The sequence below is a fragment of the Condylura cristata genome, unplaced genomic scaffold (assembly GCF_000260355.1).
Source record: "Condylura cristata isolate star-nosed mole 26May11 unplaced genomic scaffold, ConCri1.0 scaffold00001, whole genome shotgun sequence".
Taxonomy (NCBI): domain Eukaryota; kingdom Metazoa; phylum Chordata; class Mammalia; order Eulipotyphla; family Talpidae; genus Condylura; species Condylura cristata.
In genome coordinates this window covers 87,316,476-87,327,415 of record NW_004567102.1, presented here as the reverse complement: position 1 = coordinate 87,327,415, position 10,940 = coordinate 87,316,476, and the positions used below count along the sequence as shown (strand labels likewise).

Here is a 10,940-nt window from a genome sequence, read left to right as displayed (position 1 = left end):
CCCCGCGCACCCAGAGCAGTGCAGGGGCCGCCCTCACAGGTGAACGGCCCCCCAAAACAGGCCCCGGATCTATTCTCCTCATGAGTCTGACACATGCCTCCTTCTCATTCGGCCAAGAGGGCGTCCTCCAAAGTAGACATTAAAATGGACGTTCTGAGGGGTAATCTTTAGTTTTGGGGGTGTCCTGTGTATTGCAAGAGGTTTCAGAGCAGCCCAGTCTCTTCTCCCTAGATGCCGGTGGTACCCCAGTCTCTAGTACCCCCAATCAAAACTTCCAGACGGCCCCACCTCCCCCGGGGGCAGGTCACCCCTGGTGGCGACAGGCCGCCTAGGGGCACACCCGCAAGAGGGACCCCACAGACCGGGACGCCGCCACTCGGGCCTGCGGGCGGCCGACGCGCAGAGGCAGGCAGGCGCGGGGCACGAGGTTCCTACCAGAAAAGCTTTCCGGCCTGAGCTTCTCCGCCCCGGATGTAATGGGTTATTTCTTTGGTGAAATTCCATTCTTCTTCTAACAGATTTTTTAAACTATGGGAGGCTTGAGGTAATTGCTGTAGCATTTGGATCCAGCTTCTCATGTAATCAAAATACACCTTGAAATACAAAACGTAAAAGAGACATTGAGAACAGAGTTCAGCACCCCGCAACGTCCGCCTCTGCTCAGGGGAGAGCCAGGAGCCAGGAGGCCAGGGGAAGCGGGTGCCGAGGCAGCCCCCCGGCGAGGGAACACACCCGCGCACCCCACCACCTCCTCCGATGCCAAGAAAACGACAAGACGTCCCCAACGCACAGGAAAGGACAACTGAGAGACAAAACAGCCCCGGGAAATTCTCGTCCCTGGCGTTTCGCGACCGTCACTCCCGGGCCTTTCCTGCTCAGCTGCCCGCCTCACCTCAGACGGCGCCTCGCCAGTCGAGAGGAAGCGAACACGCCCTCCCACCTTCCCTGTCTGACATCCAGCGCGGGGGCACACCTGAAATAAGCGATGGCCCCGGCCAGACACGCAGCCGTCGGCAGCGGGCGACGCCCAACGGCCCCCTCAGCGCTCCGGTGCCAGCTCGCTCCTGCTGTGCGCAGGCCCCAGGCTGCGCGGGCGGCTCCCTCAGACAGTGGGGCCCGGGGCCCCTCGGAGCCGCCAGCCTCCTGCGCGCAGCGACACGGGCCCCACGTGCACGCCACCAGGTCAGCCTGGGACTCAGCCGAGCCCCCGGTGCCTTGCGCTCCGCAGCGACTCCCAGGGGCCACGCGCGGCGGGGTCTCTGTCAGAAAGCTGCCTCCACTGAACTTTTGGATGCTTCTCGGTGCGCAGCTCCCAGGCTGTGCTGAGGCGTGGAGCTGCAGTGTTGGACCACCACAAACTCGGCCCAGGGTGGGGCACACAGGGCGGGTCACAATTACACTGCAGGAGGAGGGCGCCTCACCTCCACTCCTCGACAGCGCCCCCAGCCTCTCTCCCACAGGCTCCTCGGCCCCACTGCTGCTTGAAACCACAGCTCTCTGTCGCATTTATTTATTTGTTTTCTTAAATCTATGCACACAACCTAGGGTACAGGCCAGAGGTGCAGGTCTTGGGGGTGGGGTGGGGGTGGCAGGACTCCTCAAAGACAGAGTGGGGAGCAGAACATGCGGATCAACGAAGTCCACTGCTGAGGGGAGCAGCATGCGGGTCAGGAGGGGTCTGCCGCGCCCTGTGGTCACCTCCGGGGTGGGGATTGAACTCGTGCTGAAGTGGCTTTAGCTTCTCAGTGCTGCGTTTTAACTCGCTGTGTCACCAGGGAGGGCCCGGTTGTACCTTCTTACGCCAGCTGGACTGTGATGCACACATCGGCCTTCAGGCCAGCGCGCCTAACCTCGTGGCTGAAGACTCAGAACTCCCCGCCCACGGAGACCGGCAGGTTGGCAGGGCCTGCACAGCGCAGGGTCCTAGCTCACGATGACCAACAGCCCTTCCCGTCACCATGAGCTCCCGGGGGCTGGTGCTGACCACCGAGTCTTCAGTCCCTGGCATGACCGCCCACGGAACACGGTGGCACCGGACAGCCCGTGGGAGGGAGGGCACCGCCCACCCCGGACAGGAACCTGGCAAGTCCCCGCTGTGAGGTTCCTTCGACCTCCCCATCGGTCTTGTTCTCACCGCTTCTTTCCTCCCTTCTAGAGCCTTCTCGCAGGTTCCTTCAAACCCGCCCCCAAGTGTGCCAGCACTCACCGCCACACTGGCTGTACAGAGACTGCCAAGGCCCAGAGTAAGCTCAGATAGTTCACAGCTTCACCCACATCTGCTGCCTTGCTACACTCACCGAGATGTGTCCCGGGAGCTGCACGGGTCAGCCGCTGCGTTTTCAAGTCAGGATGCTGTCACACAGAGTAAAGCCCCCGAGGCTGGGCTTTCTGCACCAGAAGGGTCGGCCTGCGCCCCTGCCCCAACTCTCACGCCACCGCGGGGCCAGCAGCTCAAGGCACAGGCCAAGCCTCTGTGCCACCCTTCTGCTCGCGGACCCCACCTCCGCAGCTCAGGACTCCAGGGCCTCCCCAGCGCCTGGCTCTCCACCCTGGCATCACGGCTCAAGGCACAACTGGTGCGGCCCTGCAGCTCCAAGGTGCCACATGGGCACAGCTTGACCCACCTTCATTCTGTCCAGTAGGAAGGTAGGTAACTAGCACAGTATTTTTAAGGGTGGGGGACGAGGAGGGCGCTGTGGCCAATTTCCTCTTTCATTTCAATGCTGTTCTGGTCATTGCTTCTGCTGTTTTTGTGAGCTGCCAGCACACTGACGGCCTATCCAGAGACCACCCTCTCCATCCTTCCTAACAGAAGACTGATGAGCAGGTCGCAAAACACGCCCTCTGCTCGTCCTTGGAGCACACAGGGGCGCATGCTGAATCCTGGGTCCGGACGTCCAGCCTCACCTGTGAAATTATGAGGTAAACTAGGGGAGGGCAGGACAGTCACGACCGCTGACGGCAGTGCGGAAGGTCTCCAGCTCGAGCAGGCCCGGGTGCAGCGGCCCTTCTCAGCACCCAGCCTCGCCCTCCCAGCCTCACCGGTTACCCGGCAAAGGTGCGGCCCAGGCCTTTATGAGGCAGTCCAAGGCAGTCTGAAAAGCGACGCACATTTTGTTTTTTCAGCTTCTAGTTTAATCACTGAGAGAGAAAAAACCAGCTCCTGCTGTTCCCCAAAACCTCTCGACGATAAAGGCGCTGCTAGCACAGCACAAAGTCTCACAACACAGCCTGCTCCACGCACGCTGGGCGCTCACCAGCTCTCCCCCAACAACTGGCAGACAACCTGGCGCTCACCACTAACTGTTACAATGCGCAGGCGCCCGGGGCAGGATACACGAGTGCCAGCAAGGTGAAAGCGTCTGAGAGCTGCACCCGGCCAGCACCATCCTCGTCAGTGTCCTCTCCCCAGCCTGTCTCTGCACACACGCTCATGAGGCTGACACGCATTTACGATGCCCAGCACTCTGCCGGCCTCAGCAAAGGAACGGCAGCCGTGCGCCTGGGTTATGAGGCTTTCGGTCCGTCCGAGGACGGAGACGTGGTGGACGCGTTAAGTGCTGAACTGCACTGCTCCGGCGACAGCTGTAGTGAGGATGCAGAGAAGGCGCAGATGCACACTACAGGTTCACCCATCAGATAAAAGCTTCCAGAGGGATGGGCTCAGGATCGCCTGCCCGGCCCCGCCAGAGTTTCTATGATCGGTCCCAGAGAGGCCCGGTCCGGGGAGGCCCCTGGGCTGACGACAAACGGGCGGGGCCGTTCCGCGCTGCGTGCACGCTCCTACAAGTAAACAACCTCCAGGGCACAAGACAGTCTAGCTAACCCGCTGAGAACTTTCTGAAATGTGGACGCAGGAGGAACGAGCATCATCTGTCGCTAGGCAGAAGTGCCAGGCTCAAGATCCCTCGCAGAGAGGCCAGGCGGGGAGCCCTTACCATCAGCATCTTGTGCAGGTCCTCCTGGAAGGCGTCGATGCTGCAGTCGGCCCCCTCCAGGCCCTGCGGGCCCCCGCGCAGCATGAACTGGTAGTACTGCTTCATCAGCAGGCCGCCCTTCAGCACCTCCTTGCACTCTCTCACCAGCTGCAAGACAAAGGCGGAGGTCAGCCTCGGTCTGGCCGTCACACGCAGTGACATCCTCCAGGGCCGAGCAAGGAAGCCTGGCCTCTGGAACCTGACACAGCGTCCAGATGCTGTCTCTGTTCACGTCACATAAACATCTCACCAGGCTCCGCCGACTAAGGACGAAGTGGTGACCGGGGAGGTGCTGAGCATTACAGCATGAGTCCAAACTACAAGATGAGGACAAAAACTGACTTGCTAAAGTATATTCTAGAAATATTTTCTATGAAAAATAAATTCTGCAGAAAAAGACCTACGCCCCTACTAGCTGACATTACTAGACAAGGGCTGCAGAATCTAACTCTTTCGGGCATTTTCTGGCCAAAAGTAATAGATTCAAATACACTTTGTGTTACACAGAGCACAGAAGTCTCCGAATAAATTCAGTTTACCTGCTGTCACTGGTGAGTGTTACCATCAAAAACTCAAAATCACAACACACACACACACACACACACACACAGTAAAAAACACAAAACAAGAAGTTGGGCGAAACTGTCTATGGGACTCAGCGGCGACGCTGGGGAAAGGGAGCGGCCGAAGTGACTGCAAACACCCTCCCAGGAAGGCGGCCCGGGAAACCCCAGCCACAGGGCTCGGGCACAGGCTACCGGGAGACGCTGGGCTACTGAAGATGACTCAGGACGCCCAGGAGCGCGGGCTGGCACAAACTCCCAGTGTCCACGCTGCAGGACTTAATCCGCTTATGTTTTATGCTCAAAAATAACCAGACGCAGAGACACCAACAAGGACAAACGGTGCCCGGAGCACGACGGCCGCCATTTGCGACCTTGTCTTTGGAAAGGTATTTAGAAGTAAAACTCCTATTTTCTTCTTTTAAATCTGCTGTGCTGGAAATACCACCTGCAGGGGGCAGGGGCGGGGCGGGGCGGGGGCAGCCTCTGCACAGGGGCATCCGCGAGTAGCAGCAGCAGAAAGGCCTTCCCCACCCGTCTGTACTGTGCTCTGTACTTTGCAGATTCTCCTCAAATAAGCCTGGATGGCTTTGCAGAAACAGGAGCACCCCAACATGAGCAACGCCAGCGTTAACCTAAGGGGAAGTGTTGCTCAGGTCAGACGCTGCTGAACAGGATGTCTCTCAGGGGCTCCTACCCGAGTCTGGGATGCTTCAGCGTGGAGCATTCTCTTCTTTTACTCTAGTTAACCTAATGTTTCACGTGAGTCCCTCGAATCCTCACAACAGCTGCATCAGCAAAAAGAAGCAAGGGTCACCTTGTTTCACTGAGCCATATTCCTGAAGTATTTGTTTTGTGGGGCAGGGAGACTTTTACCCAAACTCCGAAAGTAACAGCTGCAGAAGAGGACAAGTGACAAGCCTGGTCCTCATGGCGAGGGGGACCCCGCCAGGGCCAGGACATGCAGCAGAGCCTGGCTGGACACACGAGCACGGCCTGGCACCCGGCTGGACACACGAGCCCTGCCCTGCAGCTGCGCAGCCTGCCCTGCCCACGCCCACCTGGGTTGCACCTGTCCTCGGCGCCCAGGGGCGGCTGCCGCCAACCCGGGGTGGGCACGCACGCCACAAAACACACTCTTCTCTTTCAAAAATTCAAAACGCTTCTGTTATCTGCTGAATGCCACCGTGGTGACAGGACAAAGCAGCAGTGCCAACCGGCTGGGGCCTGCTCTGCAGCGCCGCTGCTGCCAGCGTGCCCGGCGGCCTGGAGCGGCAGCGCCCCAGGAAAGCCCATTGCGCGTGAGTACAGGGGAGGCGGAAGCCATCCTACGCTGGGCCAGACGGTCACCCAAGCGGGCGAGTCCAAAGATCTCCCTCTGCAGACACTGAGGGCTGTTTACACGCAGCTCAGAATTAAAATAAAACAACTCTAAGGTTCTAGTTTGAGAGTCTTCAAAGAAGATTTTAGAACAAGGAAATGGATAACAGAAAGGTCGAACAACCACCTTGAGGGCGTCAGGAGAAGAACATGTTAACTTACCCTAAAAGAACATCTTAAAGGCTCTTGCAAAGACATTTTTCATTACTGGCAAAAATCGGGAGGAAATAATCCTTAAAATAAAAATCTAAGTCTGCAGAACAACGATCCCTGAATGTTCTAAACAACTTTGCAACAAACCTGCTTAATACTCAAAAGAGACGGCTCTCCAGCAGGCCTCTGCTCCAGCCGCAGCTTGAGACACTCGTGGATAACGTGAAGGAGGACCCGGCAGAGGACCAGGAAGGCTGGCTCGAAGGAGGGCAAGTCCATGGCCGTCAGCTCGCCCCAGCACACGGTGCTGCACTTCTGCTCCGAGGGAAGGGGTGTCCTGGACAAGTGCACATAATCAGAACCCCACATGGGATCCGGGAATTCGGGAAACTGTAACAAAAATTCAAGAGCGTCAGAGAGCGTACGTGGGGTAGCTTCAGGCTGCAGTCGTAATGTTCTTTCTCTATAGCTTGCTGACCAGTCTGTACAATCATAACCTTACAGGAAAAAGAATCTTTATAGACTAATTCAACATCTTCAACACAGACTTGTAAAGCCCTAAAGGATTAGAAAAAACGTAACAACTAAAACTGAAGTGCAACATTTTAGTGAAGTATAATGGAGAAAGTATCATCCTTAAATGATTTTTCTCTCTTCTTTTTTCAACCTTAAAATGAGCTGAACATTCATTCTTAAGGTTATTTAAAGTATTATCCACAACTATCTCTAGGCTGAAAGAGTCAGATTAAAATTTCAGAGAAGAGCACAAAACCAGGCGCCTATGTAAATGAGGTCGAAAGCCACCCCACCTTGCACAGCCCTCACGTGGCACCATCCTGACCAGTCTTATTCACAGGTCTTGCCTTCTCCCTGACTGAGACACTGGGACAAGAATATCTGAAAAGTGCGACTTTCTTCAACTCAGACTCTCACTGATCGCAGCTGTTCTGCCTACAAACCTCACTCAGCCTGAACTCCGTAAGCACATCACTGTCTTCCCACCCATATTCCTTTATGGCCAACACGTATTTTCTGCATTGAAATTAATACATATTTTAGTTTCCCATTGACTGGCAAGAATCTGTGAAAGATGTCAGATAATTTCAAAAACAATCACAGGTGATAAAAATGGTCAGGGTTAAGACATGTTTAAAAGTTTTAGGCAGCACAAATGCTTTCATTTTCTGGTACAGAGAATAACATAACATCAAAAGTCTATTTAAATTCTTTCAGAACTGTCTAAGATTCTGAAGACATCTCCCGCAGTCCCGGCCTGCTGGCCCATCTCCCGCAGACTCCAGGGAAGCAACAGTCCTGCGTGTGGGCCACACAATGGTGGAGGGAGACCCAGGTCCTGAGCAAGCCTGCCGGTGCTCAGGGGTCCGTCTGGGTCCACAGAGGGCAGACATTACAAGCCACTGGGCACCTAAGATGAACAGTCCTCGCAACTAGGAGACCAGGGCAAGAATGAGGCTGCTGGTCCTGATCTAATGCGGGAAAGAGGACAGAGCCATAAACACACCGACGCAAGGGAGTGTGGGTGGGGGAGAAAGACAGCAGGATTTTCACAACCAATTCAAAAAAAGGCAGTGAAAATAGACAGGATGTTGTCAAAACATGAAATAATAACTTAGAAATTAACTGCAGAAACGGTCACTATAATTTATAGCAAAAGAAAGAGGAATGAACGTTCTATCAAGTAAAAAGAGACACAGGGCTCTCACTTAACAATGGTCTAAGTGCTAGAAAGCGCAAAAGAAAAGATGGAAACTTTTCTGCACGTTCAAGTTATCTCTACTGTGAAAAAAGAGGACAAATAATTTTTGAGCAGGAAAGAGCTCAAAGTACAATTCACTTGCTACTTCTGAAAACTACCTGAAGAAGTTTGTACCAGTCCAGTGAAAGAAAGTGGGATCAAAATAAAATCCTAAAGAAAGGAGAACAGTGAAGGAAGGGAGAACTCATGATCTAGTAGCTTCCACAGGCAGACAGCCCTCCACGGCATTTTTGTTATTTCACTTGGTGAGAAATGTAGGATTAAATGTGGCATAGTTTGCCTATTTCTGCTCAATTTGTCCAAAGTGGGAACACTCAACAATGAAGGAACATTAATAAAAACAACACAATCTGGTCCCAATGGCATTCGCATGGATTAACAAATTCACTGCATAAAGTTCATGTGGAAGAAAGTGCAGAAAGAGCTCAGAAGTTTTTGAAAAGGATGAACAGGAGTAAGCGCCCTGATACCCCTTACTAATAAGCCTTCTTTGTTTAAAGAAGTGTTAACATAGTACTAAACAGATCAACAGAATAAAGAAATATACCCAGTTACCTATGATTATTTAACGTATAAAAAAGGTAGGCAAGAATGTCAAGAAGTAGGAAGTAATGAATAATGATCATTACTTTATCCTATTATTTTACCTACCATAATTAGTCATTTTTTTAAATTATGTGGCTATTTTATAAGTGTGCATTACGAAAATACAAAAAAAATACAAGAAAAGTGTGTTGAGCATACATATTTAGAAAGAGATTCCAACTGTATTAGAACCAAAACACAGTCAAGCACACATTACACACTAGCTCTGCGTTAGTGAGTCCGCACAACAGCCACTTCGGGCGGCCACGGACGATGCAGTCACGGCAATTCAGTATGGAGTGACATCACAGGCAAAGTCTAGAGAGATGGGGGTGATGACTGGATTCCACTCCCCTTAATTCCCCGCCCCCCCGCGAACAGGCCAACAGATGGAAAACTCCACGAGTCAAGTTTATGATAAATTGGGGGTGGGGCGGGCTGCAAACAAACAGAAGGGGTGGGTTTCGGAGTGGACATTTCCCAGCCCATCCAGATGGGATCACCATTGCAGGGGAAGCAGATCTCCCGGGGGCTAAAGGCACAAACTCCAACATTGCTGACGAGTATGTAAGCAGAGGAACGCTCACCGCCTGTCAGAGGATGCCGCGGGCCTGGAGAGCCTCCTGGCACAAATTCATGAGCGAACACGGTGGAGTGACAGCTCAGAGACACAGGGCTTCTATCAGGGGTGATGAAGATTAGACAGCGTCCAAAATTAGACAGTGGTGATGGCCAAGCAACTCTGAATATAGTAAAACCACTGAACTGGACACTTGAAAATGAAGCCTCTCATGGCATGTGAAAACCGCCTCAATAACGCTGCTATTGTAAAGTACAACCCCAAAAGAAGAGAATCTAATTACATATGTAGCTAGTGGCATAACCACGAGAAGAACAGTAATTGCTGGTTCATCCCTCGAGGGTTGTGCCCAGGGCGGGGGCACCTTAAACCACTTTCCAGTGGCCGGGCAGCCAAGGGGCTCTTCTGACATTACTGTGCGTCCTGAAGTGCAGTCACACCCGGCATGCCAGTGCATCATTGCCAATACCACTGAGGGACTTTTGCTGCCGAAAAACAGCCACATGAGATTAAGTAGACATCCGCAATCCCAAATTTCAAGTGTTAGTGTCCATGTGAACTTGTGATGTGTTGTTGTGTCTGTATTTCATCTACTGGGCGACAGCTGGAACATGACCGACCTCTCAGGTGTAACTATGGACACTGGGCCCAGACTGTGGTCGCGGAATATTATTTTCCAGTAACAGGAAGGAGGGTTCTTGAAAATCTATCAGATTCCCAGTATGAAGCACACGTATAAAATAAGTCTAAAATGACAAGGAAATCAGCTGAAGACTACTCACCAGGGTTAAGACACATGCATGTAAACCAACTTGACTGTGTCCCAGGGGCCACACAGTGTGAACATCGATACTACAGTAACATCGGTGAGTTTCAGCAATAACTTCAATGAACTGAAACATACCAAACACCTTAATTCACGAATTCAGCACCATACCAGTGAAAAAACCCTAACTGGTCACCAATAAACCAACTCTATTTTTTTCTTTAATGGTAAATAAAAGGGAACGAATCAAGCACTTTTCTATTCAACTATTTTACCAGGTACCAAGTAATGGACGAGAAGAGCCTCTCTTCACAGCATTATCTAATGAAGTTAACAAGAAGCGAACAGGCCCTCCCTGGTGGCGCAGCGGGTTAAAGCACAACACTGAGAACCTAAAGCCACTTCAGCATGAGTTTGATCCCCGCCTGCCCCGGAGGTGACCACAGGGCGCGGCAGACCTCTCCTGACCCGCCCGCTGCTCCCCTCAGCAGTGTGCTTCATCAGTCGGCCTGCTGTGCTCCCCACTCTGTCTCTGGTGAATCCTCTCACTACTCCTGCACCTCTGGCCTGTACCCCAGTTCTGTATGCACAAATAAATACATCTTTAAACAAACAAACAAAAAAGAAACAAACGAGGAAGCGAGAGAATTAAAGTAGCTTCACTTTGTAACCCCTAATGAATTAAGGGGTGCGGGTAACCCAGCCACCGGCATCTCAGTCACCATGCACCCTGATGAAGTAGAGTTACATGACCAGCCAACCAAGAACCCTAAATCTGATCAAGTGGCTAGGCTGCAACCGATTCATCGAGAACACAGAAGGAAAAGGAACACACGATCGAGAACACAGAAGGAAAAGGAACACACAGAAGGATCCTGGAGACTTTAGAATAAAGGAGCCAATCCCTTCAATAATGTACAGCAAAGGAAGACCTAGAAGTATAATGAACAGTGATGATATTTGCAAAATGGTTTAAATCATAAAGCACTTCTTAAAAGAAAAACATGAAAATGTATGACACAAGAGAAATAAAAATCGAAGTGACATTTGATGGTATTGAGACCTTACTGCTATATTCCCAGTGTGTTAACGGTGTTGTGGAACATTTTAAACAAGTTTCCATCTTTCAGAGACACATGGGTAAAATGTAAAAAGAGGA

General features: G+C 52.2%; 1 protein-coding gene across 1 annotated transcript in view; it reads right to left on the bottom strand.

The window, feature by feature from the left end:
• MAP3K4 (mitogen-activated protein kinase kinase kinase 4) overlaps positions 1-10,940 on the bottom strand; it is a 62,868-nt gene that overhangs the window by 22,814 nt on the left and 29,114 nt on the right. Inside the window, exons 5-7 of the mRNA XM_012735209.1 lie at positions 6,221-6,463; positions 3,939-4,085; positions 436-593 (exon numbers count right to left, since the gene is read on the bottom strand). Coding sequence (XP_012590663.1) covers positions 436-593; positions 3,939-4,085; positions 6,221-6,463 — 548 coding nt within the window. The remainder of the gene's footprint in view (positions 1-435; positions 594-3,938; positions 4,086-6,220; positions 6,464-10,940) is intronic.